Source organism: Spermophilus citellus (genome assembly GCF_964194105.1).
Source record: "Spermophilus citellus genome assembly, chromosome: 6".
NCBI classification, from domain to species: Eukaryota; Metazoa; Chordata; class Mammalia; order Rodentia; family Sciuridae; genus Spermophilus; species Spermophilus citellus.
In genome coordinates, this window is record NC_138187.1 from 8603839 (window position 1) to 8620874 (window position 17036).

Here is a 17036-nt window from a genome sequence, read left to right on the forward strand (position 1 = left end):
GTGTTGGGCACAGGCTGGCCGGTCTGCTGGGGCCCCCAGGAAAAGCCATAAGCAGCTGGAGTCTGGATGTCATCCATGCAGAGGTCCATCCACTCTTTGTTTATTTTTTTTATATGGTGCTGAGGATCAAACCCAGTGCCTCACAGATGCCAGGCAAGCTCCCTACCACTGAGCCAAAGCCCCAGCATGTCCATCCATTCTTTTTTTTTTTTTAATTTTTTTTAATATTTATTTTTTAGTTTTCAGTGGACACAACATCTTTGTTTGTATGTGGTGCTGAGGATCGAACCCGGGCCGCACGCATGCCAGACGAGCGCGCTACCGCTTGAGCCACATCTCCAGCCCTGTCCATCCATTCTTGTGCCACCTTTTTTCCCTTCATTTTTAAAAATATTTATTTACTTATTCAGTTGTAGTTGGACGCAATACCTTTATTTTTATGTGGTGCTGAGGATTGAACCTAGGGCCTAGAATGTGCTAGGCAAGTGCTCTACCACTAGCCATGACACCAGCTCAAAATCACTCTTTTTTAAGGATATCAGATAATATACTGTTCAGTTAAAAAGGCAAGGCCCCTGAAAGGGCTGGTGCCTCTCTAGGGCCTTCAGCTAGTCTATACCAAGGCTTCACGAGTGCCAGGGGCTCTAGGTGGGTCTGAAGGCCTTACCACTAGTTCAGGTCCACCCCAGTGGCCCTCTAGCTCACCTGACCCTGGTGAGCTGTTACCTCTTGGCAGACCTCCACTAACACATGTACTTATAAGACTCCAGAAGCACTATCATCATAAGACTCAGAAAGAAACTGAAGCAGGGAGATCAGAACACCAGCCTCACTCCTGAGAACAAAGTCATCAGCCAGAGTTCCTGGCTGTGTGTACCACATGGCTGCAACCTCCCTGTCCAAAATTACATGAGCCTAAATCCTGCAATGTCATTCCCAAGTCCTGCCAGGTGCTTAGTGACTCCCAGAGAGGCCAGTGCTGTCTGATTCCTCATCCTCCACCAGGGCCTTTTTCTTTTAACAGCTCTTAGGACAACCTCTTTGCCGAGTGCTCTGTGCAGTTCTCCACACCCCTGGTGCTGGGTAACTCCGTATGCTTGTACTCCTCAGTTTATCCCTCTACACACCTACCTGCTATCAGTCATCTTGACCTGTGCTGGCCAGAGTGACCACTGGGATAACTGCCTAGGTGTCTGATCTTTCCTTTCTTTTTGTTCTGTTTTCAATTTTATTTTCTAGCCTTTCTATGGTGGTTTTAAATACTTCTGCTGATTTGTAACTTCTAGAAGCTCTCTGGAGTCTGGATGTCCTTCCTGATAGTATCCTTGTTTCTCTTCTTGAAGGTAGTTGGCTCCAGCACACTAATGGTGAGATGCTCTCTGAGGTCCTTTTGTGTCTCTGCTTTGGTCTGTCCTTTTGGTGACCTTGGCTGTTCCTTCACACCTCAAAGAGTGACCCTGAGAAGTTGTGGGAAGATATGAGGCTCTGGCTTGGGAACTGGGTGTTCACAGGGGAGCTGTTGGGGCATTTCTCTTGACTACTAGTTGTGCAGTAAAAACATGGCTCCTGCCGTGAGCTCCTATCCACCAGTGCTGGAATGGGGTGCAGGGGCCCCTGTTCAGAACAGATTTGGGGTCAGGCTACTCCTAGTTCCTTGCTTTCCCCACCCTCACCATCCCTGGTAATGTCTGGTGTCCACGGCTCATGTGTCCCCGGTCAGTCTCCCACACACCTGCTCTGACTTCAGCCCATCTTCAAACGAAGTCCAGGGGGTTCTGTGCAGCCCTCACTCGGCCGTGGGAGCATACCCTGTTTCCCAAACTACTGACCTCTTTCACCTTATAGACTCCCATATTTTTAAAATGTCTTTGCTGTTAGTTTAGGGGGTTTTTGAGGCAGTGGCAATTCACTACACACAAGAGTCTTAAATTTCTATGATACACCAGCACCATTCTGGGAGCTGATGGTAATCAAGCCTGACTGTTGTCTAGACCATGAGCTTCAGCAGTGGCTCTTGTGGGAGCTGCATACCCCAAGGGGGTGTTTGGAATCTGTGGAATAGTTTTTTGTTGTCCTGAGATTAGGAGGCATGGGTTAGAGATATCAGCTGAACCACCATGTATGTGGCTCTTCTGTACCATGAGGAACTGTCCTGAGACCCACAAATGTGCAAACACCCAGTCAAGTTTTCATACAGGGAAATACCTGTGCCAGGGGTCTGGTGGGACCTGACTCTGTCCTATGCTAATACTGTGTTTCCCAGGAATGCCAATGCCGCATAGTCATGGGAGAATGAACCTTGCTCAGGATTTTGCCAAGAACTGCTCACCATTCTAGGAAAAGAAATCCCATATAACACAGGCACGAGATGTACTTTGCCTGCCCCTTCCTCACACATGATACAAAGGATTATGTCACAATTTACATCCCATTTCTTTCTGCTTTGCATTACAGATGTGTGTGTACACAGGCACATTCAATTGTGTACATTAGCAAAATTATACTGTCTGCATCTTGCTGCAGGATAGAGAAGGGGAGGCTGCAAGCCACTGTCTAAGAGGGCCCCTGGGCCTAGGCCACATACAGGGGACAATCTCAAATTGGCATCCAGGCCTCCCTGCACTGCCAGTCCCCATGTGTAGTTCTTTGGCAATGATCGAGGACAAACTACAGAAAGGTGAGTGACAAGCACATGGCTGCTCTTTGGCTACTCCAGGAGAAGCCTGAGGGAGGCTAGACAGGCAGGAGCATCAAAATCACCAGGCTGCTGACTCAGGTACTCTCTGAAGGGATATTTCATAGCACCAGTCAGAAGGGCAATGGAGGAATGACAGTCAAAAAGAGATCACTGAAGTGTCAACTTTCTCTCGAATGTGACTTTGTTTTCAATGGTGTTTTGGAAAGTTGAACATAGCTCATGGAGCCCTGTTTTCCTGGGAGCTATAAGCACAGTTGCTGGAGAAGCACAGGAGGAAGGGCAGTGCGGGGCCTGTGAGGGTCACCTGAGTGACAATCTGCTGCAGGCAGCCACTTTCCTGCAGAAATTGATTTATATACCTCAAGAGTGAAGCTGAGCTATCAGATCAGGACTAAGCTGACCTCTGAGAGTTTTCAGTTCTCTTTTTTTTTTTGTGTAATGTTGTTATTCCTCTCCTGAGCACTTTGTAATTCCCTTGAGGTGTACTGTCTCAATTCTTACAGACTTGCATTGTGGAGCCCTCCGAAGAAAGGCAAGTGGAAGTAGAAAGTGTGCCTTGTTCTGCATCTGTCAGACAGTTCCTGGCAGAAAGACTGTGCTAGTGACTCTCTGTGTTCTGCACATAAATCGATTAACCGGAGCAGGGATCTGTCAGAGTGAAGACCCACTACATACAAGCTGGCCGGCAGCTCCAACCTAATGACACTGCAGAGTCAGAGTCAGTATAGATCCACCTGTACCCAACAGGCAAGGAGTGAGTCCCCTGAACACACAATGCACACGTGCTGCCTTGTTCTGCCTAAGGTTTGGGCCTTTATGGAAGACAGGGCAAGAATAAACATGTAGTGCTGGGGCTGTAGCTCAGTGGCAGAGCACTTGCCAAGCATGCGTGAGGCACTGGGTTTGATCCTCAGCACCACATAAAAATAAATAAATAAAATAAAGGCATTCTGTCCATCTACTACTACAAAATTTTTTTAAAAGAATAAATATGTAATTATTCCTCCCCTTTCCAACATAATTAAGAGTCACAGAGGTTTTTATTTGTCACAATGAACAGAAAATGAGAAAAAAAAAAAAAAAACAGATTAAGGAGAAAAGAGGGTGCATTTCAGTTGAGCACCAGAAAGTAGAATGCTAGTGTCCAGGGGAAAGGGAACATTTCCATCCCCAACAGGTTACTCCTGTTGTGCAGCTTCCCTCTCCTCTAAGAAGGGCGGAAACCTCCCCTGAGCAGGTGTGGGCCAAGCACCTCACCCTTGTAGGGAGGCAAGTGAGGACAGGTGGATCGCGTGGAGGGCCACACCAAGCCAGTTGTTGGAGGCTGTGTGCAGGTCCCTTCTTACCAGAAAGCAGAGCCCATGTCAGACTGCCTGAATGCAGTATGCACCAGTGGGTTTCAACACAATGTCCAAAGCTGATGCCCCAGGAGAGGTGGCCTCTGTTCCTTGGTGTGTTGTTTCTTTGGGAGGAAAAAGCAGCTTTGATCATGTGTCCAGAGATAGAAAGTCTTTCATGAAATGGTGGTGTAGAGGGTAGTGGGCTCACAGGCCAGCCCAGGTCAGGCCCTGCAAAGGTTGCCAGTGCCAGCCTTCATGCTGCTCTTACAAGGTGAGGCTCAGAAAGGGCCAGCACTTCCAGGTAGGATCTGGGATGTGCACACTGGCTCCCCACACTGGTTTGGGGACCCTCCATGCAATCCATCTGACCTCATTTGCCTTACCCTGAGGGTAAGATGCTTTGTCCACACCTGCATAGGGAGGTTTCTGACCTCCTCAGAAGAAAAGAGCCACATGCATAGAAAAAAAAAGAGGAGCCTGCAGGAGCTCCAAGAGCTGAAACTTGGTGTAGCTTGCTGAGGGCAGAGAGGCAGGAGCCAGGGCTGGCTTCTGGGACTCATCCCCTGGAGGGTGAGTAGGACCTGAGGCTTGCTTCTGATCAACAGAATATGAATGCATATTCCTTCCAAGACTGTTTCATGAGACTGGATTCTGACTGACTGGTTTTGTGAAGTAAGGCACCCCATGAAGATGCCAGGAACTGAGGGTGGCTGACAGCTCACTAGGAGCTAAGCTTAGAAGGCAACCTTCTCTACTCAATCCTCAGACGAGCTCCAGCCCTGGCTAACACCTCAGTTAGCACCTATGGGAGGCCCTGAGACTCTGTGAGGACCCAAGCAAGCCTGACCCATAGAAACTGTAAGCTAACCAACAGGCTGCAGCAAAATGCAACCAGACCACATAATACCTAGCAGAAAGTACACATACTCTCTTCTGACCCATACTACAAAAATCTATATTTTAAAAACAACAACAACAACAAAAAGAACCTTACAAGGAAGTCTTGCAAGAGGTGATCAAAGTGTGCCTTTCTGGTGACTGGTCCCAACATTGTCAGTCACACTGGTGCTGTAGAGGCCCAGTGGGAGAGGTGCAGGCCCACTCCAAGCAGAGATAATTGGTTGTCACTTCTGAAACTAAGGATTTCCAGCTGACCAAGGTGTTTTTGGTGCAGGAACTGAGAGACCCTTTTGTGTTTGCTATGGTTTAGATATGAGGTGTCCCCCCAAAGCTCATGTGTGATATGACAGTGCAAGAATTTTCAGAGAGGCGGTGATTAGATTATGAGTTGTAGCATAATCACTGCATTAATCCACTGAAGGATTATCTGGGTGGTAACTATAGGCAGGTGGGGTGTGGCATGAGAAGGTGGGTCACTGGGGGCATGACTTTTGGGTTTATATTCTGTCCCTGGTGAGTGGAGCTCTCTCTGCTTCCTGACTGCCATGTTCTGAGCCGCTTTTCTCCACGATAGTCTTCTGCCAAGAGGTTCTGCCTCACCTTGGGCCCAGATCTATGGAGTTGGCTGTCTACAGACTGAGACCTCTGAAACTGTAAGCCAAATAAGCTTTTCTTCCTCTAATTGTTCTTTTTTTTTTTTTTTTTTTTTTAGAGAGAGAGAGAGAGAGAGAGAGAGAGAGAATTTTTTAATATTTATTAGTTCTCGGCGGACACAACATCTTTGTTGGTATGTGGTGCTGAGGATCGAACCCGGGCCGCACGCATGCCAGGCGAGTGCACTACCGCTTGAGCCACATCCCCAGCCCCCTCTAATTGTTCTTGTTGGGTCTTTTGATCACAGTGACGAAAAAGATGATCAAAACAGTGTTCTACCTCGATGATGCAATGTTTGACCCAGACTGAGCAGTAATTTCAGAAATGGAATGGATGAACTGGGCCCTGACAACAGTGAACACACTGGGCTCTAGAAGTCTAAGGGGAATTGATGCCATGGACTGCCCCATGTGAAAACCAGGCAAAGAACATGCTCTGGAGCCTGGCACTATGGCTGAGAAAATTATACAACTTTAGGAATTCTTAAAGCCCATGCACCAGGTCACTGTGCTCCTGAATCCTACTGCTTCAGACAGCATCATGTTGTCAGGAGCATAGCGGGGACATCCTACTTGTGCCACTACATCCACAGAGAGGCAAGTATTTGTCTCCCCCCCCCCCTTGGTACTGAGGATTGAAACTAGGGCCTTGTGCATGCTAGGCAAGTAGTCTTTTTTGGTACCAGGATTGAATCCTGGGACACTCAACCATTCAGCCACATCCCCAGCCCTTTTTTATATTTTATTTAGAGACAGGGTCTTATTGAGTTGCTTAGGCTGGCTATGAACTTGTACTCCTCCTGCCTCAGCCTCTCAAATTGCTACGTTAAGTGCTCTTTCACTGAACTATATCCCCAGCCCTTTTTAAAATTTTTCAATTTGAGACATAGTCTTGCTAAGTTACTAAAGCTGGTCTCAAATTTGTAATCTTCCTGCCTCAGCCTCCCAAATTGCTGGGATTATAGGCATATGCCACCATGCCTGACAAGAAGCAAGTATTCTTTTTTTTGGGGGGGGGCCTTATCAGGGATTGGTACCCCCAAACTCAGGGGCACTTGACCACTGAGCAACCCAGGGTCTCAGTGAGTTGCTTAGTGCCTCACTTTTGCTGAGACTGTCTTTGAATTCGTGATCCTCCTACCTCAGCCTCCCAAGGCACTGGGATTACAGGCATGTGCCACTGAGCCCAGCTAAGAAGCAAGTATTCTTTTTTTTTTTTTAATATTTTTTAGGTGTAGATGGACACAACACAATGCCTTTTTTATTTTTATGTGATGCTGAGGATCAAATCCGGGTCCCGCCCATCTAGGGGAGCACTCTATCGCTGAGCCACAATCCCAGCTCAGAAGCAAGTATTCTTAAATCTTTGCATTCCTTTTTCGTGGGTATTGATGAACAGTGGTTTATTGCTGTAAATTTAAGTTTGTAAAATGATTTTAATAAAGAAATACAGGGCTGGGGATGTGGCTCAAGCGGTAGCACGCTCGCCTGGCACGCGTGCGGCCCGGGTTCGATCCTCAGCACCACATACACACAAAGATGTTGTGTCCGCCGAGAACTAAAAAAAATAAATATTAAAAAAATTCTCTCTCTCTCTCTCCTCTCTCACTCTCTCTTTAAAAAAATAAATAAATAAATAAATAAAAATAATAAATAAATATTAAAAAAATTCTCTCTCTCTCTCTCCCTCTCCCTCCTCTCTCACTCTCTAAAAAAAAAAAATAAAATAAAATAAAGAAATAGATTACAGTAGGGTGCAATGACTCATGCCTATAACTTCAGCTACTCAGGAGGCTGAGGCAGGAGGATTACAAATTCGAGGCCAGTCTGGGCAACTTGATAAGACCCTGTCTCAAAAAGTGGGGCTGGGGATATAGATCAGTGGTAAAGTAATCCTGGAGTCAATCTACAGTATCAAAAAAAAGAAAAGAAAGAAATTGATTAAAACAGGTTAGTGGGCTGGGGATGTGGCTCAAGCGGCAGTGCGCTCGCCTGGCATGCGTGCGGCCCGGGTTCGATCCTCAGCACCACATACAAACGAAGATGTTGTGTCTGCCAATAACTAAAAAATAAATATTAAAAAAAAATTCTCTCCCCTCCCCCCCTCTCTTTAAAAAAAAAAAAAACAGGTTAGTTCACAGGGCAAAGTGAAGATATGGCCCTTGAGATGGAATATTCTCCTGGATTCTCCGGGTGGACCTGATTTATTTATATGACTCCTTAAAAGCCTCATCTAAGTTAGTTAGATGAGACAGAGGGAGAAGGAAAAATCAGAAGCATCAGAGGGATGTGACCCACTGCTGCCAGCCCTGAAGATGGAGGAAGCAGTCACAGGTGACCTCTAAAAGCTCAGGCCCAGTCTATAGCCAGTAAAGACACAAGGATCCCAGTTCTGTAACTGCAGAGAACTCAATTCTGCTAACAACCCAAAGAGCAAACAATCAGACTCTCCTACAGATCCTGCAGAAAGCAATGCACCTGCCAACACCTTGTACCTGGATTTTAGCTCAGGGAAGCTGGGGTCAGGTTTACAACCTCCAGCACCATAAGGTAACACTGTAGAGCAACAAGAGAAAAGAAGCAGAATGGTGTAAACATTACAAAAGGCTATTTACTGCAACATTGTTTTATTATATAGGGTTGGATACAAACTAAAAATAAGTCCACTGGGAAACAGTTAAGTAGCAAAAGGTGGCTCTAGAGGTTGGAATTGTTCTATGGGTGTTACAAAGAAACAGGTATCCCAGCACCAGCCTGGCTGAAATGAAAGGAAAGGGCAAGGGATCCTGCTGGAGGAAAAACTGTTCAACTGCTTGGAAAACTGGTGGTGTCTTCTGAGGCTAAGCATATACATGCCCTACAACCAGTACATCCACTCCTGGGCAAATCCCTCACTGAAATGCAGAGACACTTTGCCAAAAGCGTGAGAATTTCTACAAATGCACTCTTCAGAACAACCCCAAAACAGAAGCCACCTAAAAGCCCATCTTTAGAACAGACCTAGGCACCACGGTCTACACACATGGGCCACAAAGCACAAAGAAGGGAGGACACTAACCATGACAAGGTGCAACCCTCTCCCAGGAAATGTCGGATGAGGCCATAGAGGTTCATATGTGTGACTCCATTATACACAAGATCTAGAAAATGAAGCAAATCTACAGTGACAGAAAGACCAGCAGATGCCCAGTTCCAGAGTGGGCAGGGGTGGTCTACATGAGGACTATGTGTAGAGTTCTCTGTACACTTCCAGATGTTCAAAAATGTCAACACTCATCGAATTCCAAACTTTAAATGCAAATAGGTGTTTTGTACTTAAATTATACCTCAATGAAGTTAACTGATAAGAGAGTTTGATGGCATCAAATGTTGGCCATGAAGTTAGTGACTGGAACTCTCATGCATTGCTGATGAGTACAGAGTGAGAGAGAGCTACATTTTTTCTTTTCTTCTTCTTCTTTTTTTTTTTATACTGAGGATTCCCAGTGCTTTTCATTTTTATATTTGTTTGTTTGAGGAAAGATCTTGCCAAGTCGCTGAAGGTCTTGTTAAGTTGCTGAAGATGCCCTCAAATGTACAGTCCTCCTGCACTGGTTTCCTGAGTCACTGGGGTTACAGGGGTACACCACCTCGTCTGGTTTGCTGGGCGTTTTTTTTTTTTTTTTTTTTTTTTTGTAGTTGTAGATGGACAGCATGTCTTTATTTCGTTTGTTTTATTTTTATGTGGTGCTAAGGATCAAACCCAGTGCCTCACACATGCTAGACAAGTGCTCTGTCCCTGAGCTACAGCCCCAGCCCTGCTGGGTCATTTTTAAGAAATTGCCACACTGTTTTTAATAAAAGATAAAAAGGGCTGGGGAATTCAAACCCTTCTGTTCCCACAGACAATAACCTTGGCTTTATTCACTTGCTGATTATGAGTTATGTGTTTAACTGTCTGTGCCAAATTCTTGCAAAAATTCAATATAATAATTTCTTGTGGGGCTGGGGAAAAAGCTTAGTTGGTACAGTGCTTGCCTTGCATGTACAATGCCCGGGGTTCAATCCCCAGCACCAATAATCCCAGCAGCTCGGGAGGCCGAAGCAGGAGGATCGTGAGTTTGAAGCCAGCCTCAGCAACTTAGTGAGGCCCTAATCAACTTAGCAAGAACCCTGTCTCTATATAAAATTAAAAAGGGCTGGGGATGTGGCTTAGTTCAATCAATGTGGCTGGGTTCAATCTCTGGTACCAATAATAATAATCCATGTTTAATAAAAGTCATTTAAGAAGTTGATGGGACGGGAATATACATCAGTGATACAGTGCTGGCCCAACAAGCACAAGCCCATCAGTTCACTCCCCAGCATTGTGGTGGGAGGGGAAAGATTGTTAATGTAATAATACCTCTCTCCACCAAGAGAAGCAGGGTCATGCTCAGGGACGCAGATGACAGTAAAGGCCCAAGGCTGCCTGAAGGTGCCCCACATTCAGGGGGGCTGTAAAGGAACAAAACCTTGCATCAGTATGACACTTAACATCCAAAGATGTTTCTGACTTATAGCAGCATAGGGGGGAGACAAGCCAGCAACAGGAAGCCACTATTTCACAGCTGAGGAGGTGAAGGAATACCACTGAGCATCCACCAACCCTACCCGGACAGGACCAGGTAGGCAGGAAACACTCTAGAGCCCCAGGACTAAAGACAGGTCTGTCTGCAGGGCTGCAGCCTGCCCTCTCTTCTCTTCTGCTCATTGGTCTTGCAGGCCCTGCCACAGTGGTGTGACAGACCTCAGCCTGAAGGATGCTGCAAAGGCATGGGCACCATACCTGGGCCAGGCCTGATGAACAGCCACCTCTCAGAGCAAGGCTCATGACATGGAGTAGAGCATGCAGCCTCAGCAGTGATCAAGGCTCCTTTGGCCACACTCCCCTCTCCTGCAACAGCGATTTTCTGGACCCCAGCAGAGAACCTTGGCAGCCTGTTATGGTTTGGGTATAGTCTGGATAGCTCCTATGTTAATACAGGAGTGTTCGATGATCGGACTGTGAGGGCTGTAACATAATCAGTTCATTCTTGTTTAAATGAACTACCTGAATGTTAACTATAGACAGGCATGGCAAGACTGAAGGAAGTGGGTCACTGGGGGCACTTCCTGGAAGGATTCATCTTCCCCGTGGCCCCCTCCCCTTTCTCTCTCTGCTTCCTGGCTGCCATGAATGAACTCAAACTTAGGATCCTCCTTCTGCCTCAGCCTCTAGAGGTGCTGGGATCAGAGGCCTGGCCCACCACATCCTGCTCCTCTTGCATTCTTTTCCTCTTGCATTCTTCTTGCAGTTTTTTCCCAGTTAGGATTTAGATGCCGACGACATTTCCTTGTGTTCTTAGATGATACAGGACAACATCCCAGCCAATATAGCCCATGGGCCCCCCACACCCATGTGGCCTAGTGTCTATGCTGGATGCTGCCCATGAGAAGGGTCTGGGTGCAGCTCTATCTCCTTCCTGTTCCACATGCAGTTACCACAGGATTCAGACCCAGGTAAGCAGCAGTTTTTCTGGGATCAGCAATTTCACACCTTTCCAGCTACAATCTTTAAACAGAATAGGAGGCAAAAGGACCCTCTAAGAACCGTATCTCTCCTTTTGTGTCCTTCCCACCAACTTCTCGGCTCCCTGATGTGGTTTCCTTCCTGAAACGGTGTTAAATTTAGTTCATTATCCAAAACACAATCACACTGAAGAAAAAGATGCCAGTATGTATATACAATACAAAAATTCCAACTGCACGACAGCTAGCTCTACTTGCCACTATATACTATATACCTGCCACTTAAGCATTTGCTCTGTCATCTGAAAGAATTCATGACAATGCTAAAGACCCAGGAAAACACAATTCGGTATTCTAATTGAAAAGGAAAAGCAGAAGGAAAAAGGAAACTTGGTTTTCATTTAAGAACTCTCACTGGCCCCCAGCTACACTGCCTGGGGCCAGAACTGGTCCTCTCCCCCAAACCCTTCAAGCAAGCTGTCCTTGCCCACCTTCCCCTAATCATGGCTGACAAGAAGTGGCTTTCCTACTTGAGGAGTTTAGGGAGGACCTGTGCACCTTGGTGAACTTCAGCAGCTTCCATGTTTGAGGACTATCTTATTTACAAAGCAGCACAGTTAGCATAAAACATGGAACAGTTAGCACAGACATGGAAATCTGTTCTCTTGAGGGCAGGTGGGACCAGGTAATGGTAAAGAGATAAAAGGAGGGCCGGGTATGGTGGCACAAACCTGTAATCCCAGCAGCTCAGGAGGCTGAGACAGGAGGATCAGGAGTTCAAAGCCAGCCTCAGCAACGGCGAGGCGCTAAGCAACTCAGTGAGACCCTGCCTCTAAATAAAATAGGGCTGGGGATGTGGCTCAGTGGTTGAGTGACCCTGAGTTCAATTCCCGGTACCAAAAAAAAAAAAAAAGAGAGAGAGAGAGAGAGAGAGAGAGAAAAGGAGAAACCCTAGGACTCATTTCAGATGCCCCCTCCTCTAGGAAGCTACGCATGAACCTCTGCTGGTTCATATGCCTCTGTAGATTCCCATCACATCTAAGCATGCTGCACCTCCCCCAGCCTATTGCATCCCATCTTAAAGGGTCCCTTCCTTGCTGCTCTCAGGCCTGGTGGACTCTGGGGAGGACAGCATATGTCACAGAGCTGGAAGGAAGGCCAGCACCTGAAGGGCCAAACCTGCCTTGAGAAGAGTTGTAATGGTCCATCAAAAAGTGCCAATAATTATGCCAGGCTCGGTGCTGCACTCCTATAATTCTAGCGGTCTGGAAGGCAAAAGCAGAAGGACGGGCAAGTTCAAAGCCAGCCTCAGCAACTTAACGAGGCCCTAAGCAACTCAGAGAGACCCTATCTCAAAATATAAAAAAGGGGTTGGGGATGTGGCTCAGTACCCTTGGGTTCAATCCCTGGTACCCGCCCCCCCCCCCAAAAAGTGGTGCCAATTAGCCAGGTGTGTATGGTATCACACACCTGTAACTGCAGCAATTTGGAAAGCTAAGGAGGATCACAAGTTTGAGACCGGGCTCAGCAACTTACTGAGACCCTGTTTCAAAATAAAAAATGGAAAAGAAAAAAAAAGCTGGGATGTAGCTCAGTGCTAAAGTGCCACTATGTTCAATCCCTAGCACCCCCCCCACACACACACAAAAATAAGTGTCAACTCCTGGGCTAGGGGCAGAGCTAGTGGGAAAGCACTGGCCTCACATGGGCAAGGCCCTGGGTTCTATCCCCAGCATGGCAAAAAAAAAAAAAAAAAAAAAAATCAACTCCAAACAATGATGTGGGTTTCCAGATGCTGGCAGGGGTCAGGCAGGAGCTGAGGAAAGTCCTCTGAGATCAACTTCTCAAGGTCTCAAGCAGTGTACAGAAGCAGCAGGCATGCAGCAACCAGGAAGCCCTAGAGTAGAAATGAAAATGGGGGCAAGGGGAGAAGAGCCATAATCCTCTGCTACTTCACTGTAAGGTTTGCCTGCTTCCCTCCAAATGAGAAGGCTGGACCCACAAACACAATGACCATACTGCTCTCTCTTTTTTTTTTTTTAACTTTATTTTGTTTGTTTCTTTTTCTTTCTTTCTTTTTTTTTTTTTTTTTTTTTAATGTGGTGCTGAGGATCAAAGTCAGCACCTCACACATGCTAGGCAAGAACTCTATCACTGAGCCACAACTCCGGCCCTGACCACACTGCTCTTGACAGCAGCAGTCTCTCTGCCTCTGAGCCTCAGTTCCTCATCTGTAAAATGGGGAAAACAGTGCCTCTCTTACAGGGTGGTGGTAAAGATTAAATGAGGAATAGAGAGAAACGCTCATCAGTGTTCTGGGGACACATTACATATTGGAGGCATTAGCTGTTACCATGGTGATTGTTCCTGTTCCTCCTGGGGCCAAAGCCCTACTAGAAAACTTGGTTTATAACAGAGGACCCTGACAAATCAATCCAGGAATCCCAGACCCGAGCCCCCGGCCAAGTACAGAAGAAAGAACAAACCATGAGGGGTTGCTATGGTGACCATGTGACTAGCACCAAGCAACAGTCCAGGGAAGCTGCACACAGGCTGTCTATTCACTTAAAAACACACTGAGTTAGCATTCCCAAATGAAAACCTGGTGCTAGCATAGAAGCAAGGCAACAGATGAGAACATGGGATACTTGACCTGAAGATGTTTTCTGACTTAGGGAAACAGAGCTCAGAGAAGCACTTCAGGCTTCCCCTTGAATCTGCAGTTAAGAGAGAAAAAAACTCCAAATAAGAGAAGAAAGACATGGACTGGGAGCAAAGCAATATCTGGACTGGCCTCTGGGGCATTGATATGGCATTCTGGCACTGGCTCCAGCAGGGAGATCACAACTTGCACAGGACACAGGCACACAGTGTCCTCACTTTGGGGACACAGCATCATCTGGTCCCGCATACACCTCTACAACCAGGAGGTCCCAACATTCGTAGCAAACCTCCATGTCAGCCTTGCAGTGTCCACAATCCCCTGACTCCCTCCCAAATCCCTGGGCTCAATGGACAGGGCATCACTCAGAAGCTTTCACCAATACTGACTCCCAAAGGAAGAGGGGGAGAAATCAAGTTATACCTGTGGACTCATCTCATTAACCCACACAAATCTCCCAGGCCGCGGCATACAAATTACGTCAGACTTTCCCAGAGACCCCTAACACCCAGGGAAGTTTTGTAGGAACCCAGGTAGGAAGATGTAACTAGTTTAACTGAAGATGAACAAGGACAGGCTTGTGTGGTAGCAAGTAGAAGCTGAATAGGGCCAGTGAGTAGAAGCTGCTCACAGCACACCCTCCCAAGAAGCAGTGAGGCTTTTGCTCAAGAGCATAATTCCCCTGTGGCTACCCGGGGAGAATATCTACTCAGTATCCTGTTCTGTCCCAAAGAGAATAGGACCATTCCCCTAAAGCCACTGCTGCATACTAGGAGAAACCAAAGCCTCACAAAGATCCAAAACCAAGGCCCTAAAAGTGTGGGCACCTAGACAAAGCATCACACTGCTACTGCTCCAAGTGGCCATTCTGATGACACAAGTGTTTTTGAAGCTGGAGCCCAAACTTACTTGCATACCTGTCTTAGGAACAAGCTAGACCTGCCTTCAAGACAGGTAAGTGATCCAGCTGTGATCAAGGAGGAGGTCTGAGTCACCCTAAAGCAACATGCCCCTTACCAGGTGGGGACCCACCTGCCACCTGATCAGAGGAACCAGACAAGTGTAGGCCAAGAACAAGAAACTGGAAACACACTAGGCACTTCTCACAAATGAGAAAAGTTAATATTCACCTATTCACAAAGCAACTAGAAATCCAAAGCTTCCAACTACCACAAATCTTTCAAAGACAGCAGCAAACTTACACAGTGCTGAATCCTGAGAACCAGCAGCTTTGGAGATTCCAAATCCCCAACAGTCTCCCTAAGGAAACCAAAGTGTTCTCAGTCCCACCAAGTTCACCCTGGGTCAGTAAGGTGATGCTCTGACCACAAGTACTCCTGGTTCTGTACATATCTTAATCTAAAGAGCCCTGGATACTGCTATCACCAAACTTGACACTGCAGGACGCCTGCAGGGGCACAAGTGTGCCCAGGCCCTGCCATTAGTCTAAGTGCAGGCTTTCCACACCACTTCCGGCAGATGGACCTCTGTGACACAAGCTCACGGTGTCTTGCAGATCTCCACATTTTATGTAATACAAGTTCCACTTTGGTCAACATACTGTAGGAAAGCACAGAAGCCTGACAAAGGGGATGGAAGAGAAAGAAGGGCCCTATCTCTCCAGCTAGTCACTGTGTGCATGAGGTGGAGTTGGTGGAGTAGCCAGTGGGACTGAGCCAATCCTCTGAAGCACAAGTTAATATCCCAGGAAAACACTAATCCACTATACAACAAGCCCAACCCAGCCTGCACTCCTACATTAGCCTCCTGGGAGTCTGGTGCCAGGAGGCGACAGTACTACTAGAAAAACAATCTGGCCACCTGCCCCAGCAGGAAAATAACCCTGGAATGTCAAATACTAGTCAAGGGGCCTAGCTGGTATAAGGGCCTTAAGTGTGAGCCCCCCACCTAAAAACAAACCCATGGCTCTTCCTCTCTGGTCAGGACCTTCAGGATTTGGCACTGCTGCTCAAGAGGCAGGGCCCTCTGCATCAGCCCAGCTTGACAAATCCTAAAACCAATGGATGGGAGACACCATGCCCACACTCTGGGGCAAGCGATTCAGCAAACTGCAAAGGCTCAGGGCGGTCGGACAGGACTGACAAGAGCCCAAGAAACAAAGCAGGAAGGCAGAGAACAACAAGGACAGGAGAAGTACAATTAGGTGAGACAGCACTTCCCGAGCTTGTAAGGGCCTGTGAAAGGACGGATGCTTGACTGGCCACTAGCTCCGCTGGAATTCGGGAGCCCCGGGATCTTAAGACACACCCCTGAAGGCCCCCGCGCCGACCGTCCACCACGCTTTCCCGGTACACTCCTAAACCCAGAGGCAGGCTCGGGCAAGCGGTGGTGGTGCAATCCACCTTGTGTACGCCAGCCATGCACCCGGAAGTTAAAGGAGATGTTTAATAACATCGCTGCCGAGGTGTTTCCTCCGCGCGAGCGGCAGGCCGTCGAAGCTAACCCCTCGCGGGCTGCGCGGCGGGACCGCCTCCCGCGCGGAGGCTACCGCGCCGGACCAGGCCTCGCCGGTCCCGGGAGGCCTGGTCCGGGCCTCGGCCGGCTCGCAGCGCGCCCTCCTCCCACCCGGCCGCCGCCCTACCGTTGCTGTAGGCGTACGGGGACTCGGCCGCGCCGTCCTGCAGGCTCTCCAGGATCTCGCCCTTGCCCACGTCGCTGTCGCCCACCAGCAGGAACTTGAGAAGATAGTCGTAGCTCTTCACCGGGCTGCCCTGAGTGCCCATCCTCCCGCCCGCCGCGGCCCACGGGCGCCGCCACCGGACCTGCGGGCGGAGGCGGGTGAGCGGCTCCAGGCCCGCCGCGAAGGCCCCGACCGCTCGGCCGTTCCGCCTCACCTCAGCCTTGCTGCTGCCGCCGCCGCCCGCCTCCCGCCGCTTCCCGCACAGCGCCGCGCAACTCCGCCGCCCCGCCCCCGGTCGCGCCGCCGCCATTGGCCACCCGCCGCCCACCCTCCTTGGACCATTGGTCCAGCCTTCCGTCCGTCACGGAAGCCCCGCCCCCACGCTGCCCACACAGAGCCGCGGAGCCTCCGGTCGCCCGCCCCCTCGCCGCCCCTCCCTGACCCCTCGCCGTAGCCATTGGCCGCCCGCCCCCCCCTTTCCCGAGGCTGTTGGAGGGGCTGCCAGTCCCTCACGACCGACCGCCCCCGCCGTTTCCCACACGTCGTTGCGGGGACAGCGGACGCCCCACCTCGCCACCGTCGCCATTGGATACTCGCCTCCCGCTTTTCCTGA

At 48.5% G+C, this 17036-nt stretch overlaps 1 protein-coding gene across 1 annotated transcript in view; it reads right to left on the reverse strand.

Moving 5' to 3' along the window:
• RAB40C (RAB40C, member RAS oncogene family) overlaps window positions 1–16868 on the reverse strand; it is a 35320-nt gene extending 18452 nt beyond the window's left edge. Inside the window, exon 1 of the mRNA XM_081298332.1 lies at window positions 16385–16868. Coding sequence (XP_081154458.1) covers window positions 16385–16733 — 349 coding nt within the window. The 5' untranslated portion in view covers window positions 16734–16868. The remainder of the gene's footprint in view (window positions 1–16384) is intronic.
• Window positions 16869–17036: the final 168 nt, after the last annotated feature.